The 20,651-nt window shown below is 33.6% G+C and overlaps 2 protein-coding genes and 1 long non-coding RNA gene across 3 annotated transcripts; 1 reads left to right on the forward strand and 2 right to left on the reverse strand.

Moving 5' to 3' along the window:
• Positions 1–4,096: 4,096 nt before the first annotated feature.
• Positions 4,097–14,059, reverse strand: LOC132283717 (uncharacterized). The gene is made up of 2 exons (XR_009472120.1): positions 13,712–14,059; positions 4,097–4,686 (listed from the first exon to the last, which is right to left on the reverse strand). It is a non-coding gene; the product is annotated as an uncharacterized LOC132283717 (long non-coding RNA).
• LOC132285587 (uncharacterized) lies at positions 6,682–12,431 on the forward strand. The gene is made up of 13 exons (XM_059787776.1): positions 6,682–7,030; positions 7,121–7,332; positions 7,599–7,809; positions 7,901–8,138; positions 8,244–8,394; positions 8,627–8,934; positions 10,070–10,164; positions 10,225–10,401; positions 10,506–10,741; positions 11,021–11,231; positions 11,333–11,570; positions 11,664–11,814; positions 11,883–12,431. Exons 1-13 carry the CDS (start codon positions 6,874–6,876, stop codon positions 12,192–12,194), a joined length of 2,697 nt encoding a protein of 898 aa, XP_059643759.1. The 5' UTR covers positions 6,682–6,873; the 3' UTR covers positions 12,195–12,431.
• A 1,896-nt stretch (positions 14,060–15,955) lies between the features above and the next one.
• On the reverse strand, positions 15,956–18,988 carry LOC132283239 (phosphoribulokinase, chloroplastic-like). Its single transcript, XM_059785162.1, has 5 exons — positions 18,398–18,988; positions 17,355–17,439; positions 17,096–17,180; positions 16,563–16,807; positions 15,956–16,463 (listed from the first exon to the last, which is right to left on the reverse strand). The coding sequence occupies exons 1-5, from the start codon at positions 18,919–18,921 to the stop codon at positions 16,212–16,214; spliced, it is 1,191 nt and encodes a 396-aa protein (XP_059641145.1). The 5' UTR covers positions 18,922–18,988; the 3' UTR covers positions 15,956–16,211.
• Between the last annotated feature and the right edge of the window lie 1,663 nt (positions 18,989–20,651).

Below are 20,651 nucleotides of genomic sequence, written 5' to 3' on the forward strand. Positions count from 1 at the left end.
CTAGTTTATACCTAAGTTTTTTCAAAAGTATAGCGCACGCGCGACTATCAACAGTTCAGATGTTATGGGTTGGTTCATCTGACGGTTTAAAGTTACCACATGAAAAGTGTGCGAGTGTTGCTAGCATTGTTTCTTCTTTGGTTTTGGTCTCACTTTTCCAATCTACTTTTCTTGATTGAGCTTGTATCTTCTGTAACCTAGTTCGAAGTCCAATGCACTCGTCTGCAATTTTTTTTTTTTTTTTTTTTTTTAACTACAAATTTTTTTTTTTTTTTTTTTTAATCCAACCAAATTAAGAGGAGGGACTTGAAAAGAAGAGACACTCGTTCGAAGAACTGAACACTTTATTAACTAAGGTGTTACAAGTGGTACGTGTCCTACATTGGATCCGGACGAAAAATAAAATGTATATAAATGAATGGATATGTAGTACTACTCAATATCTTAAGTTTTTTTATAAATGAGTAAGCGTCCACTTGTTACTGTTGGAATCAAAATCTAGTTCAATTCTTGATCCGATATCACGTCAAACGCCCATCTCAAAAGCGTCTAAGTGAGTCGATCCAGGTAGGCAGGGTGGCCCAATAGCAATGAAGGCGTTGCGAGTTCGGGTGGGAGAAAATGTTACAAGAGGAACTTGTCTCACATCGGATCCAAATTAAAAGTAAAATGTGTATAAATAGCTTATTGTGCAAAACTACCTAATAACTTAAACTTTTAAATAAATGAACAGATATCCGCCCGTTATACTAGGCATATATATTTTTATTTGTATTTTGCTAATAATGATTTTTTTTTCTTGGAATGGAGTATCACATTGGAGTGTCGGACAGGTCCAGTGGGAGAGGATTCTAAACTTCACATACATAAAGTTTAAATGGGCTAAATAACATAAAATAAAGGAGTGTTTACACATAAATGCAGAGAATAATAATTGGTTGAAAAACTAATTATAGCAATTGTAATTAATATATGTGTTTCTATTTTCAAGATATTAAAATTTTGACTGTTTTAAGATAAAATTACCTTTTAAAATATATAAATCATTAAAAGACAATGAAAAAAAGTGAAAAGGAAAGAATAAATGTTTTTTCTTTTTTTTTTTTTTTTTTTTCGGCCGTTGGAATTTTTTTTCTTTTCAAATTTTGGATGTTAGAATAGAATGATAGTGTGATACACACGCATTCAGGAGTAGAAAGAAAGAGTTGGGACTTTAAAGGAAATTTTATCTTAAAATAGGTAAGTTTTTAACATCCTTAAAAATAGAAACACATAAAATAATTAGAGCTGCAATAATTAGTTTTTCAACTAATTAATTTATCCTAAAATAGGTAAGTTTTTCAACCAATGATTAGATTTGAAATTAGAATTAGAAAATGAAGTGGATTATAATTAAAATGGAATTCCATTTGTGTTTGCTATAAAATGAAATTCATTTAAAGAAAAATAAATTTTATTCCATTTTACCCTGTAGATATTTGTGTAGTTTTTTAACCTAAAAAATGTGTGTATAATAATGTATATTTGCATCAGTTTGCAAATGTACACCAAACCTATTAAAGAATAAAACAAAAATAATGTACTACAAAGATTACATTGTGTATAAATAGATTCAAGACTAAATAATAACTTCACAATATATAGACTACATAGAGGAATAACTTTGGTAAGTTAAGACATGAGTGATAGTCAGTTATCAAATCCCTTCAAATTCTCTCATTTTTCTCTGTATTTGTCTACTTTATAAAATTTTTGCTCAAATTCAAATTCTTTTAAAATTTCATTCATTTTAAACATCTAAAATTCATTTTAAAATCTAATTTTTTTCCAAACACAATTTTATCTTAAAATAGGTAAGTTTTTAACATCCTTAAAAATAAAAACACATAAACTAATTAGAGCTGCAATGATTAGTTTTTCAACCAATCAAAACATCTGTCCTCTAATTAATTTTCAATTTTGAATTAGAGGACGATGGTTTGATTGATTGAAAAATTAATTATAATACAATAAAATATTGAATGTATATCCAACCAATTTATGTTATGTTAAAGAATTAATTTTCCTTTATATAATATGGTAATTGAAAATCACATTGAATTACAGTAATACAATAATATATTCTCATTTCACCTTAATTTATTTGAATAACTGCATGTCTTATATATGTGTAAAAATGATAACATAAATGCATCTATTTCATAATTTGCAGTCCCGTATCGTGGTCATGGTGTAACAGACTCGATCGAATATCGATATAAATCGATCGAATCGACTAATTTAAAAAAATGTATAAAGGTATCGAATACTTGAAAAATGGTTACTAGCCCATATTGATCGATAAGGGCCTACGCCGAACCATGATCTATTTCTTATAGCCATATATGAAATTGAGGAGTTTGACTCTTTGAGGTGTATGGCTCGAAATACCGTAAAAATAATATAATTTTTATGCACACAATACTTTACGTACAAACACAGCACTTGTTATAATGAGAAACAACATACATGATATCAAAATACAACACCGTTACATCAAGAAAATAGCACATACAACTTAAGTCACATAAATCGGGAGCGGAAGCGGGAGCTAATTCGAGAACGAAAGCGTGAGAGCAATAGAATTAAGTTATAAGTAGTGAGAATTTGAGCGAAAGCGCGCGTAAAGAGCGAAAACACGCTCAGAGAAGCAACACATATTAAGAATAATTGTGTGGCTTAACATTCACTATCATTAAATACGATTTTATATGGTGAAATATATATATATATATATATATATATATATTAGTTAAGTGTTGCACGTGAATTAATTGTGTGACTTAACAGGACCCGACTTGAGATAGTACGGCGCCAATCAATGGATGAAGTGGTCCACATGTCCACCTAGATTTATTTTTGTGTGGTTCTCCTCATTTATTATTTGAAATAAAATAAATAAAAAAATAATAAAAGAGGTAAATACGGAGTATTTAGTATTTAGTAGTGTCTTTCCAGAGCAATCAAGTAAATATACCACTAATTAATTTTTTTCAGTAAGTACCATTAATTAAAGATATAACAGGAGTATTAAGGAATGATAAGGCATAAAAAGTTGTTGAGGGGTTTCTATAATAAAAGATATAACAACAATTATATTTTTATATTTGTAATATGAATTTATTTTCTTTTCTAAATTGACTAATTTTGATAAATGTTATAATTGAAACAGAAAAATTAATTTATGATGTATGTGTGATAAAAGTTTTTGGCCGGTTCTATTCATTAAATAAATCTTTATATAATTTAAAAAAAATAAATCTCCTTCTCTAATGATTTTTTTGCAACTTGTTTGTGTTTGAGAGTGGTTGACAGATAAGACCTTTTCTTTTCAAACCAAGTAAAACAGCTGCAAAAATGAATTATTGACTAATCAAAACTCATATGGGATAGAAATAACTAGGTGTTATTTTATAAAATTAAATACAATAAAAAAAAATGACTAATAATAGAAAAGACTTAATGAAAAATATAGTATTTATGTCACCGACTCGTGGTAAGGGATTTGACAACAGACAATCATTCAAGTTGTCAAGAAACAATTATGGTAAACAATTACTATAGTACAATTAGAAATTCGTTTTTCAATAAAATCTAGTAGTTTTCCACATTTCCTTGTGTGTGTCTTTTTTGCCCTCTTATGCTACATGTTTATATGTCGTATTTTTATTTTTTATTTTAAAGTCCTAGAGGATGTTGTCGAATCCTCTATTAATGAAATGGTCAATTAAATGAGTGGTTGAGGGCATTTAGCCAAAAATAAACCAGGTGTGAGAATAAATATCCAAGAAAAACACACGTAATATAGTGTGTGTGTGTGTGTATATATGTATATATAAATGAAAACCATTAATTAGTGAAAGAGAATATTACAAGAGAATCCAAGGGGACATAAAACGCCTTACTACTCTATGACTGTTCCTTGGGAGGACCAGTGACTTCCCTCTGTAACAAACAATGCTATAGAGAATCAGGAGAGCTCTTGCTTCATCAACCACGTAAGACGGTAAAGAGAGACATATTCATTTGTTGTTTTAACATGAGCTGTTCTATAAGAAAAAAAAAAAAAAAAAAAAAAAAATTCTAATTCATGCGTAACTGAATCTATAATCCAAGACGACTCAACACGAGCGTGTTTGAGTGTTATTTTTCAGTTCTTATACATCCCTTTTACAACTCCAGCTCTGGACTGAGATTGGTAATTTGGGTTGAATTCATAGGGTAGCCAAGTGTCTTGTTTAGGGGAATAAAAGTAGGCTTGTTTGGTATCACATCTCCATTGGCAATGGTTGTAGATGCTGTTGCACTCGTAGTCATCTTTGAACACCACAAATGCACCCATATTGGTTGAGCAGTTATACATTGTGGATGTAGGAAAAACCCGGCTCTGGTGGAATTTGAACTCCATTTTTTCGTTGGGCTTCATATAGTGCACTTTAAGGTCTTCACTGAATGAGAAGCATCTTAAACTCAAAATATTTGTGTGGTTATTTGTTACCGTCACTTTCTTCTCCGGATTGTTCATCTTGAAGAACAAGAACGCCTCAGACGAGGGGATGAAGTAAAACACGGCCATAAGTAGCACAATGAAAGCCCTAGACATGGTGGTGGTGGTGGTGGTACATTCTTCTCCTCTTTCTTTTCCTCCTGAAATAACACAGGAAAAAAAAAAAAAAAAAAAAGTTACCAAGTAGTTCATTCATTGTGATATACTCTAGTTTTTGTTGGAATAAAAGTGTGGTATTGTTCTATATGCAGTTAAAAAGAGAAATATGGGAATTTTTTTGGGAAATTTGTTTTCTATTTCTTCCAATTTTTTTCACCATGAATCACCATTGAAGGCGAGCTCCAAGTAAGAAATGTTGTCTTTGATTGAAGTTTTAGATCAATTAATGAGAAGCAGAACAACTGTGAATTCTAGAAGTGGAAGAGAGAAACATGCATAATAACTTCCAAATGCATAGAGATTGTATGGTAGAACAATGAAAGGGAAATTCCATTCATTAAACAAGTCTACAGAAAATTGTTGCTCTTTATTTCCAGTTATTGAAGATTCAGAGTTTATATTGTTGAAATTTACCAAGCAAATTATATATATATATATATATATGTATATGTATATATATATTCGTCAATTTTGCCAAGAAATTATATACTATGTTTAGTAATAACTAATAACTCAATGGGACCTCCCCATTCAAACCAAACAAACAAGGGAGATAAACAATGTTGAGTTAAAACTTAAAACCCTTTAATGTCTACAACTCAATTATTCAATTATGACAGGGATGAACCCAACTCAGAATACAAACCATAGAAAAGAAAATGCATATTAATATCTTTCTAAGTGTTCATAATATATGAGTGTGTGTATGTAATACAGTTCTGTTTTAATAGAACGTCAAATAAGAAATGATCAGCTATATAATATGTTAAAGATGCCGAGTTTATTTTGTTGAAGTGGACCAAACATTCTTATTTCATGCTCAAGTGTTCATAATCATAATATATATATATATATAGACACACACTATAAAGGGATGATCAAAGTATAAATAATATGCAAGTGTGATGATATTACATTCAACATGCATTCTTTGCAACAAAACATAACTGCGTACCCTTTTTTGCTGCCATGGGAGAGCGACAGAGTGGGAGAGATTGTGTAAGCCCTTTTCGGGTTTGATTCTTTATGTATGTGTGTATATATATATATATATGTATGTCTGTATTTGTGTGTGTGTTCAAGTTCATATGGGTTGATTGGCTATTTTTAACCTTTTATAACAGTGTAATACGGAGAAGCTGATTTTAGAATTGAGAACTCGTAATCGGGTCAGATTTTTTTGTTTTCTCGGTGGAAACAGTTGGAATATGAATTCCCTTGTTACTAGTTTTTAACTTTTCTTAATTTAGATTAATCTTGGACATGTAATGCCACATCGCCAACTTGACATAAAACTGTTTTCATTATTATCGTTTTACTCAATATTAATTTTATGTTAACATCACACTGAACATGGATGGATTCAAGATCAATTTTTTTTTTTTTTTTTTTTTTTTTTTTTGTCAAATAAGTAATGGAAAATAAACAATGAACCCCGTGCACCGGATACATCGAAACCGTTTCTGTTGTACACGCATCGTAGCCATTCATGTAGGTGGGCGTTGTACAACGATTTCTGGGTACGCATTGTACAACTGTTTTGATGTGCCCCCGCCGGGTGTATATATTTTCCATGGAGAAACCCAAACAAAGAAGAGGGGAAGCTGACGTGGATGGTGGGTTGTTGAAGAGAATTAAGATGGAAATGCAGTTGACATAGGAATAAATTCGCCGAATCAATAAATAAAATAAAATAAAATAAAAGAATTGAAACTTAAGAAAACAAATGTGGATAGGACATCCAAGTCCACTACAAAAACGCGTTTGTGAAACATTCATGATCGCCAGAGTCAAAACAGGAGTTTTCCAGCTCATTTTCCAGGAAAGATAAAGGTGGACCCCCCTGAACATGGAAGTCATAGTCACTAGTTTTCCAAGGAATTTTCCTGGAAAGTTAAATCACCATCCCTATTTTCTTAGTAGAAACTTCTCTGAACAAAAAGTCAATTCATTTAACGACATTTTGGCATCACAGACTCCAAATTTGACTCTCTTGTATTTTGCCAAAAGACCATAAAAAGTAAGAAGTGAAGTAGATCACATTAAATTTTCAATGCATTGAAAATTCTGAAGAAGGACACACTGTTCAGAAAAGGAGTGCTTTGGATTTTCTTCCTGTTTCTCTCCAACCAAACACTAATTGAGGTGATTCCAAGGCTTGCACCACCATGTTAGACTATGTTAAAAAACAATTCGAGAATGCAAAGAGGTCGATATGGGCTGTAGCTGCAGTGGCAATTGCCTTGGGAGTGATTCTCTTGGCTCTCGTGTGCCTCATCATTTGCTATCTAAGGAGACGGCAAAAGAGGAAGCAAAGACAACAAGGTAAATAACTTACAAAAAGATGGTGCTTTTTTTTTTTTTTTTCATTACAATTTACCATAATTCATAAGTTTGATATGTTAACCTTGACAGGACAGGACAAGAAAAAGAAACAGAACAGCAGAGATCAAGTAGAAATAACGATACACAACGGATCTATGGAAGCAATTGAGCTTGAGCTTGAAAATGGAGGGAACAATGACCATGATCTAAAAGCATGGAGCTTTAAATGTATCATGTCTGCTACGGATGGCTTTTCGTCAAGAAATAAGCTGGGGGAAGGCGGTTTTGGACCTGTTTTTAAGGTACATTACAAAAGGCAAGATCTTCTTTTCCCCTTACAAAATGAATTAGCCATAGAGAAGAAATAAGGAGAAGAAAGGACGGTAAGCCATTCTTTTAAAGAGTGGCAGAGTACAAGTTGTCCCTTTGGACAATACTTGTGTGTGTGTGTGTGTGTGTGAGTGAGTATGTAAATGCATTAGCATTTTATGTATGTGATATTGTACATAAACTGATCATGATTGTTGTAGACTGAACCTAGAATTTACTATGAAATTGTTTACTTCAGGGAGAATTTCCTGGGGGGCAGGAAGTAGCAGTAAAGCGACTTTCGACAAGCTCTGGACAGGGATTAGTAGAGTTCAAAAATGAGCTCATACTCATAGCCAAACTCCAACACACGAATCTTGTCCGCCTTCTAGGCTATTGCATTCAAGGAGATGAGAAAATGTTGATCTATGAGTACATGCCTAATAAAAGTTTGGACTACTTTCTCTTTGGTAAGACAAAATTTTTGCTCTTAATTTCACATCATTTTCAAGAAATTATTCAAATATTTCAACTTGTATTTCAACTTTTTTTGCAAGACAGATCCAAGAAAGAAAGGGCAATTAACTTGGGAGAGACGCTTTAACATCATTGAAGGGATTGCTCAAGGACTACTCTATCTTCACAAATATTCAAGATTGAGAATAATCCACAGAGATCTAAAAGCTAGTAACGTATTGTTGGACGAGAACATGAACCCCAAAATTTCTGATTTTGGCATGGCAAGAATTTTCAAGCAGAATGATTTAGTGGCAAACACAAAAAGAGTCGTTGGAACATAGTAAGTAAGCAATAATTTAATGTGTTCTTGTGGCAGAGTTCATAGTTTCATAAGCACTAATCAAGTAATCAAATACTAAGATGTTTTACTGATGAATTTTCGCAGTGGTTACATGCCTCCTGAGTATGCCATGGAGGGCATCTTCTCCATTAAATCCGATGTCTTCAGTTTTGGAGTTTTAATGCTTGAAACCATTACTGGTCGGAAAAACAGTAGCTTTTATCATGCTGATTGCGTACAAAACCTAGTAGGATATGTAAGTTCTTAATGTAATCTCAGCTTTGATTATGTTCCTGAAAAGCCATCATGGGGTGCTTTCACTATAACCATTTCAGTCGTCGGATTGAGAGATTTATCAATCAATTATATGAATGGATGATTGAGAATGGTGTTCTTGGTGAGAGCATCCTCATGATAGACATACTCTTCTATTTTTCACTATTCATAGGTTTAGAACATTTAAATGATGATGACACTGTCTATTGTAGGCATGGGAACTGTGGAAGAAAGATGCTGCGCTAGAACTAATGGATCCAACATTGAGAAATTCATGTATAGAACAGCAATTGCTAAGATGCATTCACGTGGGACTCTTATGTGTAGAAGATCGTGCAATCGACAGACCAACCATTTCAGATGTTATTTCAATGTTAACAAATGACAGTATGACATTGCCTCTGCCAAGGAAACCGGCATTTATCTTTGGAAGCAGTGTGGTTGAGGAAGAATCAGAAGAAAGAAAGTCTGAAAACTATACAGTAAATGGGATGTCCATTACAGCTATAGATGGAAGATAGCGGTATGAGTTTTTGCAATAAGAAGGAGTTGGTACTGCCACTGCAAAACTGAAACAGCCCAACATTTTATGCGGGAAGAATCATTCATGGTAGAGGTAGATTAGGATAAAAGCAAGTCAAAAGAAAGGATTTTTTAGTATAAAGCTTAATCCAATTCTATGAAATCTACATAAAGTGTATCAACATTCACATATATTGTCATGAGAATAATTTTTTAGATTTTATTGATATACATTGAATGCTGAGATTATCATTAAGTTTCTGTAGTAGATCTATAATCCTTTTTAGTTTTTACTGATACAGAGTATTGAGAAATTGGACAAAATATAGGCACATTTGAACAAAAAAAAAAAAAAACCATTTTCAATAGTTATAAGAGCTAGTTCAGAAAGTGGAGCAAAAAAATTGTGAAAATTTGTTCAATAGAGGTAATGTGGATATTCTAACATGAATGGAATAAAACTAAGCCTGGCATGGAAAATCATGAATTTGGAGGCTAGGAATAGTTGCTAATAGAGCTTGACACACACACACACACACAAAGAAGAAAGAAAAAAAAGAAGGAAATAAACAAACTTGCATCTAATGGTGTCGAAAATGGTTTTAGTGAGGCGAGAAGGGGATGAAGGAGACATCCAAAAAATCATGTTATTCCTTATCTTTCAAAGTATAGTACACAAATCCTGCCAAGCAAAGCTTTAAACAAGCAAAACCCTGTTAGTAGGAATATTAGATTTCCACCTTACAGAGGCCTAAAGGCATGGGATGAGAGATAACCGGTCGAATGGATTAATGTGAGATCCACAAAGATGTTAATAGTGATCCCATGCATATGTATAAACGAAACCGGCATTGTGATTAACTAACAGGAAAGGAATTCATAAGCTGAGTTGCGGAGGCTGCAAATATTAGGGATGTGAAAATAGGCAATAAAGGGTCTGTCTTTAAGAAAGAACCCCCTGCTCATGGAAGTCATAGTCGTAGGTTGGATTTTTCCAATGTTCCAGAAAATACATATAAAAATAAATAATCCCTTTTTTCTTGGTTGAATGTTCTCTGGTCTAAGTCAATCCATTGCCAAAAGGACATAAGATATGAAGTAGATCACAAAGAAGGGAGTTTAAAAATCTGAAGTACAGGGGTTCATATGCAGCATGGCAAGGAAACCCCACCTAACCCAAAGGTTGAGAATTCAACTCTCCAAACCAAGCTGCAAGGAAAGATACAACGTTTAAAAAGTTGTGTTTTGTGCTTTCTTCCTGTTTCTCTCCAGCCAAACACTAATTAAGGTGATTCTAAGACTTGCACCACCATGTTAGACAGTATTAAAACACACTTCGAGAATCCTAAGAAGTGGATATGGATTGTAACTGCAGTTGCTTTTGGCTTGGTAGTGATTCTCTTGGCTTTATTGTACATCATGTGCTATCTAAGGAGGAGGCAAAAGAGGAATCAAAGACAAGAAGGTAATTAACAATTTTTTTTTTTTTTTTTCCATTTAAATTTATCATAATCTATTTTCCTATTCCTGTGAAGGTAACTTAATGCGTTTCTATGTTAATTTTAACAGGGAAGGATGAGAAAAAGAAAAAGAAAGAGGAAGAGAAAGAGAAAGAGAGAGAGAAAGATGAAGCAAAAATAACGATAAGCAATGAATATATAGAAGCAATTGAGGTCGAGCTTGAAAATGAAGGAAACAGTGGCCGTGATCTAAAAGCATTGAGTTTTGCAAGTATCATGTCGGCTACAGATGGATTTGCGCTAAGAAATAAGCTTGGGGAAGGAGGTTTTGGACCTGTTTTCAAGGTAAATTATATATGCGAAGTTGTGAAACACTCAAAAGAATTGAATATAGGAGTTACAAAATGAACTGAATTGCCATAGAGAAGAAATGAGAATGAGAAAGGATGGTATGCAATTTTTATAAGGGTGACATAGTATAAGTTGTTCCTTTGGACAATACTACTTGCATATATAATATTTGCAAGTATGTAAATGTTAATGCATTTTATTGATGTGATTGATTTTGTAAACAATCAATCATGATTTTGTAGACTGAATCTACTATGATTTTTTTTACTTCAGGGAAAATTGCCTGGGGGGCAGGAAGTAGCAGTCAAGCGACTTTCGACAAGTTCTGGACAGGGATTAATAGAGTTCAAAAATGAGCTCACAGTCATAGCCAAACTCCAACACACGAATCTTGTCCGTCTTCTAGGCTATTGCATTCAAGGAGATGAGAAAATGTTGATCTATGAGTACATGCCAAATAAAAGTTTGGACTACTTTCTCTTTGGTAAGACAAAAATATTGCCCTTGACGTCACATCACTTTCGTGAATTTATTCATATATATCTAGTTTTTGCTAAGAAAAATTTGAACTTTTTTTCAAGGCAGATCCAAGAAAGGGAGGGCAATTAACTTGGGAGAGACGCTTTAACATCATTGAAGGGATTGCTCAAGGAATACTTTATCTTCACAAATATTCAAGATTGAGGATTATCCATAGAGATTTAAAAGCGAGTAATATATTGTTGGATGAGAACATGAACCCCAAAATTTCGGATTTTGGTTTGGCAAGAATTTTCAAGCAGAATGAGTCAGTGGCAAATACAAAAAGAGTGGTTGGAACATAGTAAGTAAACAAAAAATTAGTGTGTTGTTTTCTTTAGTATTATTAATCTAAGTAACTAAATACTAAGACTGTCATACTGAATAATTTTCCCAGTGGTTATATGCCTCCCGAGTACGCCATGGAGGGCATCTTCTCCACTAAATCCGATGTCTTCAGTTTTGGAGTCTTAATGCTTGAAACCATTAGCGGTCGGAAAAACAACAGCTTTCATTACGATGATTGTGCACAAAGCCTAGTAGAATATGTAAGTTTATATTTACTATTTATGGGTTTAGAAGGATTAAATGATAAGGATACTACCGTGTATTGTAGGCATGGGATATGTGGAAGAAAGGTGCTGCACTGGAGCTAATGGATCCAACACTGAGCAAGTGTTGGAGTATAAAACACCAATTGCTAAGATGCATTCATGTGGGTCTCTTGTGTGTAGAAGATCGTGCAGTCGATAGACCAACCATGTCAGATGTTATTTCAATGTTAAAAAATGACGTTATGACACTGCCTCTGCCAATGAAACCGGCATTTATAATTGGACGCAGTGTGGTTGAGGAAGAAACAGAAGAAAGCAAATCAGAAAACTATTCAGTAAATGGGTTGTCCATTTCAACTATAGATGGAAGATAGCGGTATGGGTTTTCACAGCCCAACTTTTTCCACAGTAAGAAATCACTCATGGTTGAGGTAGATTAGGATAAGGGCAACAGCTTAATCCAATTCTATAACATCTACATAAACAGAGTATCAACATTCATAAATATATATATATATATATATATATATATACATATATATAGTTTTTTTTAAGCAAATTTAAATTGTCGACGACATTCATATTTATTGTCACGAGAAGAATACATTTTTAGTTTTTACTGATAAACATTGCATGCTGAGATTATCCTTAAGTTTCTCTAGTAGATCCATAATCCTTTTTAGTTTTTACTGATACTGTGTTGAAAGTGATTCTGCATGTTTAAAGAAAACGGGCACTGGGAAAAAAAAGAATAGGAATGGAATTCACAAGTTCTGTGAATAGGAGATGTTGTGCGAGTATCTATAGGACCTAAATATGAACGTCCTCTCCAAGCACATTGAAAATTTGCCATAGAGCCGCCCCACAAATTGGAACACTTAGAGGTGAGTTGCATAGGCTACAAATATTAGGGATGTGAAAATAGGCAATTGGGGGGGGGGGGGGGGGGGGGGGGGGGTGTGGTGGACACTGGCCAGACACAATATTGGGGGGGGTGGGGTGGACACTGGCCAGACACAATATTGTCTGCTAGTTAAGCACGCTTAACTCCAGACTTCTGGCGGGTTCACGGCCATCACGATTTTAAAACGCGTTATGCTATAGAAAGATGTTGAATCTACATATATCACTTGCCCCATCTACACCCAGGCGATGTGAGATTGTGCACTCGTAGCTCGCCCAGTGTGGTAGCCTACTGGTGCTACCTGCACACGCTCACACACATCCACCCACAAGGTCGTCACAGTCTATCTGTGGTGGGGAGATTAGATTAAATTGTCAACCAAAGAATGAAGCAGTGTCTAGAGATAGCGAGGGAAAAACCACACTAGATAGGAATAAGCTGAGAAGGAGAAGAAATGCAGTAGCAATGCTGAACTGGTCAATTTGGAAAAGTAGTGCATAGAGTTGACCCCTCTCTGTTAGATGTTACATTTAAGTGCAGAGAAAATTCTCTCATTTCTGCTGCTCTCAAGCAATCCACAAGTCAAAATACTTCCATTTCAGATTAGTTATATAAATTCAAACCGAAGTAGCGAAAGCTATGAACATTCACAAAATTAAGGAACAATGAAACAACTTTGAATTCACAAAGTTTAAGCAACAGAATTCTCAAATATTATTAAGGGAAATGAATGAATCTGTTCTTGTAGTACATGCATATATATAACAAAATTCAACTATTTCTAAAAGAATCTAACAGCACAAGGAAGCCCAAAAACAACCCCAAAATTCAACAATCCGTAAAAATTAGAGAAAACTAGGATATGAGACCTAATCACTAAAAACTATTATATATATACCAAAAATCAAAATAATTTGAGTCTGTTTAGACCACTAACAAAAATTTCAAATTTTTCAACAGTGACTTAAGTGTATGTCAGGAGCATACCTTATGAGTATTGTTGGTTGGCTTGATTCCGATCAAGAATGGATCTTTTCAGATCCAAATGGGTTCGTTCAAATTATCTCAAAAAATGTATTCGTTTGACTAATCTGGGACCCAAACGATTTTCATAATCATTGGCAATCCGTTCTACATCATAAACCCTTTCTTGAGACTCGTGAATACACGGACTGCTATTTTTATGCTTATACGGCTCTTTCATATAGAAGCATCCGTCCAGAAATATCTACGTTTGAAATTCCCAAGCCTCCAGTTCTCCCCCGAGTAAAGATCATCCAATAGGGAAGAAACTGAACATTGGTTGAACTTGATAGGGAAATTACAAAGCAACAAAATTTTTGAAGCAGCAAATTTTTATTTATTTATTTTAAGTTTTTGACTAAATCATGTTCATGAAAATGACACAAATTGTTAATATAAAAACCAGATGTGATGTGTTGTTTGAAGGGTAAAATGCAAGAAAAAAATAATAAAAAAACACTTTCAACTGTTGTCATTTTGCAAAGAATTACAAATTCACCCGAATGAATGATTGATTGTAATTATAGATAAATTCATTACAAAAAATTATTTTATTCATCTCATTAATTTTTATTTCTTACTCTGTATTAAGTTACCTTTATTATCTTTTCTTTCATTTAAATATTAATTATATCATCTATCCACTTTTCTTTTTTCTTTAAAGCAACTGACAATAAAATTTATAAACTGAGTGATGTTTTATCTCTTATTTTATAATATCATAATTGTCTTTTTCACAATAAACTTTCTTTTTTTTCTTTTTCTTTTTTATCATCTTTTCCTATTCTAAATGCGGAATACTTTTTTTTTTTAATACTCAACTGTGCCCTACAGCTGTATAAAATACTGCTTCTAGTATCTTTTTAGTATAATAAGCTTGGTAACTTCCAAAAAACAAAACAAAAAAAGAAAAACAACTAACTTCTATTAAATTTTGTAAACCGGCTTCTATATCATCAATTGGAAATTTTGAAGCATGAAGGGAAAAAAATTCAAATTAAACTCAAAAGCATTAAAAAACTCGAAAAGAAAAAATTACCATCATCAGTAACATAACATCAAAAGAGTTTATTGGCTCGTAAAATTTCCATAATTCTTCCATGTTTTCCGTAAAAAGATCAATTACTTTGTTCAACTCCAGAAGAGATTATAATACAAAGTAAAGAAATAGTTGAGAGAGCTAGAAGTAACTGTTAATCAATGGCAGAGGAGGAGACCAATAGATCTTTCTATAACTGAATGGGTAAATGTGGTATTTGAGAAAAAAAAAATTTATTTATTTATAAAATTAGGGATATTACTGTCCTTTTATTTAAGAGTGGAGTGCAATTGTAGCTGATATCCCCTTCCTAAATTTATTACAAGCATCAATTTATTATAACATGAATATATATATATATTATTGTAGCTATTGTTTTTTAAAATGATTAACTTATTAAAACTTTATTATTTATAATAAAACTTATTATACTTGCTTTAAAAAAAAATTACCATAAAAATTCACCTTCTTTTTCATACAATATATTCATGGAAAATTAATAAATTAGTTAAATAAAAAATACTAAGAAATTATTTAAATTGTTTTAAAATTTTATGCTGAAGAGTTTTATTTAAACGATTAATTTCAAAAGTTTAAGATAAATTTATATAAATTTAATGAAGAATATGTTATCCAATTAATATGAATTTTTTCAACATTAATTTTAATAAGATAAGTGGATTAATTGTAATTTAATAAAAAATGGCATTATGATCATTTAATAAAAAATATCTCATGCTTGGGTATTTTGCAACAAAATGTGTTAGTTAAGAAGGTATTGTGTACAAGATATGGGCAAAGTCCAAAAAAAAAACCCCTTTGAATTTTACCCTTTTCTATTTCCCAAAAAACCCCTTAACTATTAAAAAGGAGTAATAGATTCATAAGGGACGTTAAGAATGCAAAATGATTAAAGTATCGCCTATGCCTATTATATATGTATGTTGATGTCATCTTCTGAAAAAAAAAAAAAAATCATGTTGCTATTAAAAGAAATAAACACACGATAACATAAAAACAATAATACTCCAATTTTAAGTAATTCTATGAATACACCCATTTATCATACTACAATTTTCTCAAATGGGTTGGTTTTAAATCATCAACTAATTAGAGATTTATATATATATATAAATAGTTACATGATGATGCAAAGAAAAGAAACAGTATGCCAAAAGGTAAAAATGTTTCTTGAACTTCTGAACTTGATTGTCATTTCTGATTTTGCTTCTCTATATTACAAGTCTCCACAGAATTCCAATTGGAAATAGATACCTATGGAGTGTTTCATCATTCTTACAAGGAATAGTCTAACACTCGAACAAGAAAGTGGGAGTGGAAAATAAAATCTAGAGAAAATTTAGGGGAAAGGCTGAAGGAGAAGAATGATTTTTAGATGAGTTGATAAGCCTTGGCTTAATCTTTTCAGGCTTTAGTGGCTTGCAGTGGAGCTGCAGCCTTGCTAGCGATAAGTTGCTCGTAGAGGTCTCTGATCTTCAATCCGACTATGGTTTGGAAGAGACCAGTCCCATTGTTGCTGCCCGGAAAATCTGCGTGCTTCAACATTTGTTGGGTGACTTCGCCGTAGAATTTGGTGGAGATGTTGCTTAGATGGCTTTCGACGTAGATCAGCTCGTCTAATCTGTCGAATTGTCCATCCATCTCCAACACGGACACCTTAGGAGAGAAATGGAACAGAGCAAATGATAAGCATTATGCAGAACTAGTTCACACACACACACACACACACACAGCTGCAGAGAAGATTTGATGTACCTCATGGCCGAAATAGGTGTCAGGGCCGTAGAAGAATTTGATGCCAGGGTAAGAGCAAGTGAGCTTCCTACCACAGGGTATCCATGAGACGGTAGAGCCTTCATCAAACAGATAAACTGGACTGAAAAACTTCACTCCTTCTTTCATTATCAACCTAACTCTCAGAACCTTCCCCTCGTTGTCCCCGGGAATGAGTTGGGTTGGCAACACTTCAATCACGGCATCTGCATGTTGCTTTTGTGGATCTGCAAGATGAAGAAGATATGAAAATGGATTTTGTATTATAGGGTGCGTGGATGTGTGTGTGTGTGAGAGAGAGAATAGGATGCCAAATGGACAAAGCATTAAGCTTAGGACAATGCTATTTAGAACAAAAATTCAAGCCGTGAGTGAAAGATGAGGGTATTCTATCCTTTGGATGCATTGAGTGAAATTAGCTAGCTATCATTCTCGGTTAGACTATTAGGGTTGAGAATCAATATCCTTTAAGTCTTAATAACTAGACAAGTTAAGGCATGGCCAAGAGAATTTACCAATGTAAGCATCAAAGTCTGGCTTTCGGGCTTCAATGCTAGCTTTTATGCTTTCAAGGCTGTGACCTCGTTCCGCCATGTCTCTCTGCAGTTCTTGAAACATAATCAGATTGAAAGAAATGCGCAAAATTTACATTGAAAAGGTTGTTACTTAGTGTTGGTCCTATCTACATGAACATAAAAAGTTCTTACTATAAAATTTTATCATTGAATTGAGCAATGATCTATATTCTATATACTGAATTAGCAAAGCAATTACCTGTATTTTCCATGCAAATTTAACTTCATTGCTGATATCCAAGTAGATACTGAAGTCCAAGAGGTCTCTTACACGCTCATCATACCTACATATAAGCAATATTACTTTGATTAAATGATCTTGCACAATACAAGTAGACTAATATACTCGTAACGCATAATACTGGCTCCACCTTTTTGACAAAGTACTAGGTGTTTCAGGTATCAAGATCTAATATGCAAGAGTACCGAAAATATAATACCTCCTAATAATGATTAGTTGTTATTGTATGTTATCGAGAAAATTGGTGAATATACATTGGCCAGGATACATCATAATACCTTGGAATATTTAATATTTGGCTCATGGTGTTACGACCTATATTATACATTTTGTATGTAGCCTCGACAACCTAATGGGTTAATGTCTCCGATGAATTTTATAGTGCTAGGCTTTGACTCTCTACATCAACTAATTAATTTAACTTCTAATAATTCTTGGTTTGAAAAAAATAAAAAATACATCCTCCATGCAAATGTTACTGCTTACAATGGTTATTATTTGTGTCTGCGAGAGAGAGGGTGCTATCCAATCAGCCTATCACATAAGGCCCACGAAAAGGCCCAAGAAGAGAAAAAGACAAGGACAGTTGTAATTCCTCAGCCATACAATAAAGGTAACGCATAATACCCTATCTATCCAAAAACCAATAAATAGCAGCATATATATGTTGATAAGAACCTATTATCTTTACATTCATTTCTTCTTAATAAATTAAGAAATATGAGGAAAGCTTACCAAATATATATATATATATATATATATTTACTTTTTATTTTTTTGACAATAATAAACATAAAACATAAATACCCATTTAATCAGTTTCATTGAACTTCCTGCAAAATATAATATATATATATAATGAATAAAAAATTAAATATAAGAAGGAAGGAGAAAAAGAATCAAAATTCCTATGTGCCATATGTTCTGAGAAAGCTAGTACATGCTTTCATGGTTGATTACTAAATAAAATTTTAGATTATGAAAGATGATTTAAAACTTACATAGGGTGCAATCCTTCAATGACTAAGATCTTGGGGGGCTTGATGATCTCAGGAGGGTCCAAGAGACCACTGACATGATTATAAATAGGTTTGTCAACAGCAATTCCCTCCTTGAGAGCCTTGACCTGCTCATACATGAGATCAAAATTGTTGGCTCTGGGGTCAAGTGCAGTCACTCCCTTCTCTTTCCTTCCAGTCCTATCAAGTGAGTGATAATCATCCAAACAAATCACAGTGGTGGTGTCACTTATGAGTGTGTTGGAGTCTGGATTCCCTCCCTTTGGTGGCTCAGCAGCCCCTCCAAACACACTTGTCAACCTCCTCATGAAAGTGCTCTTCCCACAGCCGGAGTCAGCTGCCAAACCAATCACCACAGTCTTGTCATCAACAGAGCATGTTATTTTGGTCTTCTTGTTGTAGAAAACTAGTTTTTGGGGATAACCCAAGTGGGTTTTTGTGGGTGTGGAGATTGAACATGTTGAATTGAGGGTTTGGACTGTGTAGACTTTACACACAGTTGCCATTTTCAGAGGATTTTGAGGGAGAGGGAGAGGGAGAGGGAGGGAGGGAGAGAGGAGAGGACTTGATGTGGGTTTTTTTTTTTTTTTTTCTTTTGTGTGGGTGTGTGTTGGGGGGGGGGGGGGGGGGGGGGGGGGGGGGTGGTGGTGGTGTGTTTGGGGTGGAGAGTTTAGTTGGTTTTGGGAGGGCACATGAAATGGGGCTCTGATTCTTTTGCTTTGGTTTCAAAGGAATGGAGTTTTAGACACAGATGAAAGAGTTGTGGGTGTGGCTGTTAAAAAACAGAAGGCAGTTTTGAAGGATAGGAAAATGTTGGATGGCTGATGTGTCACTTTTTAGGTTTATGTGACTACCCCTTGTTTTGGACAAATTTGGAGGTGATTTTAAGGCGGAAGAGAGGGGATATGGTTTGTATAAATTCTATGGGCTAGGGTACAACTGTCATATGAATATTTTGTTTGAATTGAAAACATTTTTTTATTTTTTTTTGGTGCAATAAGTAAAAAGATTGAATTGTTGATGAGGTGATGGTGTTTGTGATAAATATAGGCATGGAGAAGCTTGGTGGTCATTCCTTGCAGTTTGGATATTTGGCATGCCACACGGCAACAAGGGGTTGGTTTGTTGAAGATGAGGAGAGGAGGGTGTGTAGTGGAGGAGATATGGACCCTATGTCAACCCATTCAACTTTGGACATTACTCGAGACTAGTGAGAGTAGTGCGTGTGTGTGTGTTTTTTCCTTTTGGTTGGGGATTCATTTTAGATCACATTCTTTTAATTAATCTTGAATCATTTCAGAACAAATGAGCTTCAACAACCATAAAGGTGTGAGCTAAGTGAAAACGTTCTAATTATAACCTCCAACCATGGCCAACAATGTTTTATAATAACAGTTTTTAGGCTCCAACTTTGCAATAACAATCCCAAAATCAACCTAGCATATGTATTGGCAGTAAGTTTCCAGAACCACTTAATTTCATAAGCATCTCTCTGTTGAGCTCTGTCTACAATTATACTATAGAATCTATTTACTTATATATATATATAATAAAAAAAATGCATGTGTAGTGCTCAATCAGTATCTGCATTTAAAAAGAATGATATTATTATATAAAGTGGAAGCAGGGACGGATTTGAAATCCCTCCATTTTGAAGGATAAATTTTAATTCTATTTTAAATAGATCTCACTTGTTTCGGGACTTGCATGAATAAATAACTTTTTTGAATCGAAAATTTTGACTGGCTAAATAGTAAAAGCAAGAGGGAATGGTCTGAAAATAACTCAATGAATAGGTGAAAAATGTCCAGTCATTTAACTTAAAAAGAAGAGGGGAAATCTTGTTTGAAAGACAATCGACTAAAAAACAAACCTGTTTCCAAATTCTTTTGTACTTTATTATAACTAAACTTTTCTGCTAAGAAGGCAACATTGTGGTGAAGAGAAGGTTTCTAGCAAAACAGAAGAAAAATATAGCTTTGGAAACATAATAGAACGTAATTTCAAATGGGTTTTACATCACCATTTTCCCCATAATGGTTGGTAAAGATCTAGTTCATTTCATAAAAATTTGGAACCAGCAAAAGGAACAGACCGAGTATAAACTTGACATTTGGTATTACTTGCTAAAATGGGTGCATTCATACTTGAATCTACATACTTAACTTCGTATGTAAGAGTATGCAAAACATAAAAAGCGTGAGACCAGAAAGTCCAGCCTAACCCCACCAAGCTT

The sequence above is a fragment of the Cornus florida genome, unplaced genomic scaffold (genome assembly GCF_030987335.1).
Source record: "Cornus florida cultivar Cherokee Brave unplaced genomic scaffold, ASM3098733v1 CherokeeBrave_3.0.0_Hap2_Chr11, whole genome shotgun sequence".
In the NCBI taxonomy this organism is placed as follows: domain Eukaryota; kingdom Viridiplantae; phylum Streptophyta; class Magnoliopsida; order Cornales; family Cornaceae; genus Cornus; species Cornus florida.

Excerpts from the sequence above, each read along its gene's own strand:
- LOC132285587 (XM_059787776.1), top strand. The coding sequence starts at position 6,874 with ATGTTAGACTATGTTAAAAAACAATTCGAGAATGCAAAGAGGTCGATA. Across the intron at positions 8,395-8,626 it reads TACAAAACCTAGTAGGATAT|GCATGGGAACTGTGGAAGAA; the intron begins GTAAGTTCTTAA and ends TGTCTATTGTAG. Across the intron at positions 11,571-11,663 it reads AAAAGAGTGGTTGGAACATA|TGGTTATATGCCTCCCGAGT; the intron begins GTAAGTAAACAA and ends TAATTTTCCCAG.
- LOC132283239 (XM_059785162.1), bottom strand. The coding sequence starts at position 18,921 with ATGGCAACTGTGTGTAAAGTCTACACAGTCCAAACCCTCAATTCAACA. Across the intron at positions 17,181-17,354 it reads AATTTGCATGGAAAATACAG|AGAGACATGGCGGAACGAGG; the intron begins GTAATTGCTTTG and ends CAAGAACTGCAG. Across the intron at positions 16,464-16,562 it reads ACACCTATTTCGGCCATGAG|GTGTCCGTGTTGGAGATGGA; the intron begins GTACATCAAATC and ends TTCTCTCCTAAG.